Source organism: Quercus suber, unplaced genomic scaffold, assembly GCF_002906115.3.
Source record: "Quercus suber isolate HL8 unplaced genomic scaffold, Cork oak 2.0 scaffold_218, whole genome shotgun sequence".
Classification (NCBI taxonomy): domain Eukaryota; kingdom Viridiplantae; phylum Streptophyta; class Magnoliopsida; order Fagales; family Fagaceae; genus Quercus; species Quercus suber.
The window spans coordinates 600,665-602,052 of NW_027069676.1; the positions used below are offsets into that span (position 1 = coordinate 600,665).

Consider the following 1,388-nt stretch of genomic DNA (forward strand, 5'->3'; position numbering starts at 1 on the left):
AGAGAGAGAGAGAGAGAGAACTTACATGGACTTGGAATGAAGCGTATGACAGGGAAAACATGTGTGAGAAGGACCGTAGTGGAGGGAGTAACAACGTGTCTCAGAGTCCACTCCAGGGCATCCATGCTTGAGCTTGACTCTTCTGCCGCCCCCACAGCTACAAACACTCTATCATTCCAGTTTTGAAAATCAAAAGAGAACAAACTACCCTCATGCTCATGCTCTTCCACCATAGAAGCCCTGAGTACATCTTGGTTTATCTCGAACAGTTCACTTGGAGTCTCTTCCTCCATATCCATCTCACTTGGGCTGCTACGTGTGCTGGTGTTTCCCTTAGCGAGCGAGTGCTCATCATTCTCTGTTGATGATACCGACATTTTCAGCCAATTTTTCTGGTGAAAACAGACTATGATGACACGGTTTTCGATCCCAAAGATTTGAAACTTCTTTGAGTTTTTGTTTTGTGAAGTGGAAACTTACACAAAGGTAGAGTACTTAGAAACACTTTGAAGGGTTTCACTAATAACTTCGAATCATTCTATGCCTTACTAGGTTGTATCTTTGAAAATATGGTTGCGTTTATATTTCGAGGAAATGATCATCTTGACCAAAAAAACAAGCAACAAGTTGTCCATATTAAATAGCCTTGAAATTAGGCTGTTAGTTTCTTCTGATTGGATTTCTCTTGGTTGACCACTATCATGATTGTCTATTGGCCTATTTGTTTCATATGATATTTTCAAGCCTTATTTGATTATCAGAAATAATTTATCTAATATGATAGTGATTTTATCAAATTAACAGTTATAAAATTCTATCTTATCTTTAAAAATACAAATTTAATTAAATTTTTAGATTGATCCAATTATAAAATCCAATCCAATATAGGACTTTTTTTTTTTTTGGGAGGAAATTTTCTTATAGTTGTTTATTATTATTATTTTTAAATGTGAATATTTTATTGAAAGAGAAAGAGATACATCATACATCTCTTTCCCAAGCCTCCATAACAACATGAGGAAGGCATACACAATTACAAAAATATGAGATATTAAGTTGAGTACAAAACATACCTGCTTAGTTCATGAGCCACAGAGTTAGTATCTCTTTTTTTATCCAAGTATCCAACAAGGATTTAGTTTACTTTCAGTACTTTTTTAACTGAACATCACCTGTTATTTTAAATATATAATGACAAGTGGTAGTGAGTTTTAATTTCCATATTTTATTTAGTTAATAGTTAGTGTGACAGTTTCTCAATAAAATAAAAGAAGATTTCAATTAAAAAAAAATACTAGAGGTAAGTCACACCCATCCAACAAAAACAACAACCCACAAAACAATTTACCATGATTAATGCATCATTTAATAGCGGCTGAATCTACCAA

At 33.7% G+C, this 1,388-nt stretch overlaps 1 protein-coding gene across 1 annotated transcript in view; it reads right to left on the reverse strand.

Annotated features, from left to right (window-relative positions):
• The window catches only part of LOC136070212 (uncharacterized), a 5,427-nt gene extending 5,050 nt beyond the window's left edge, over nt 1–377 (reverse strand). The window contains exon 1 of the mRNA XM_065779832.1: nt 26–377. Coding sequence (XP_065635904.1) covers nt 26–377 — 352 coding nt within the window. The remainder of the gene's footprint in view (nt 1–25) is intronic.
• Nucleotides 378–1,388: the final 1,011 nt, after the last annotated feature.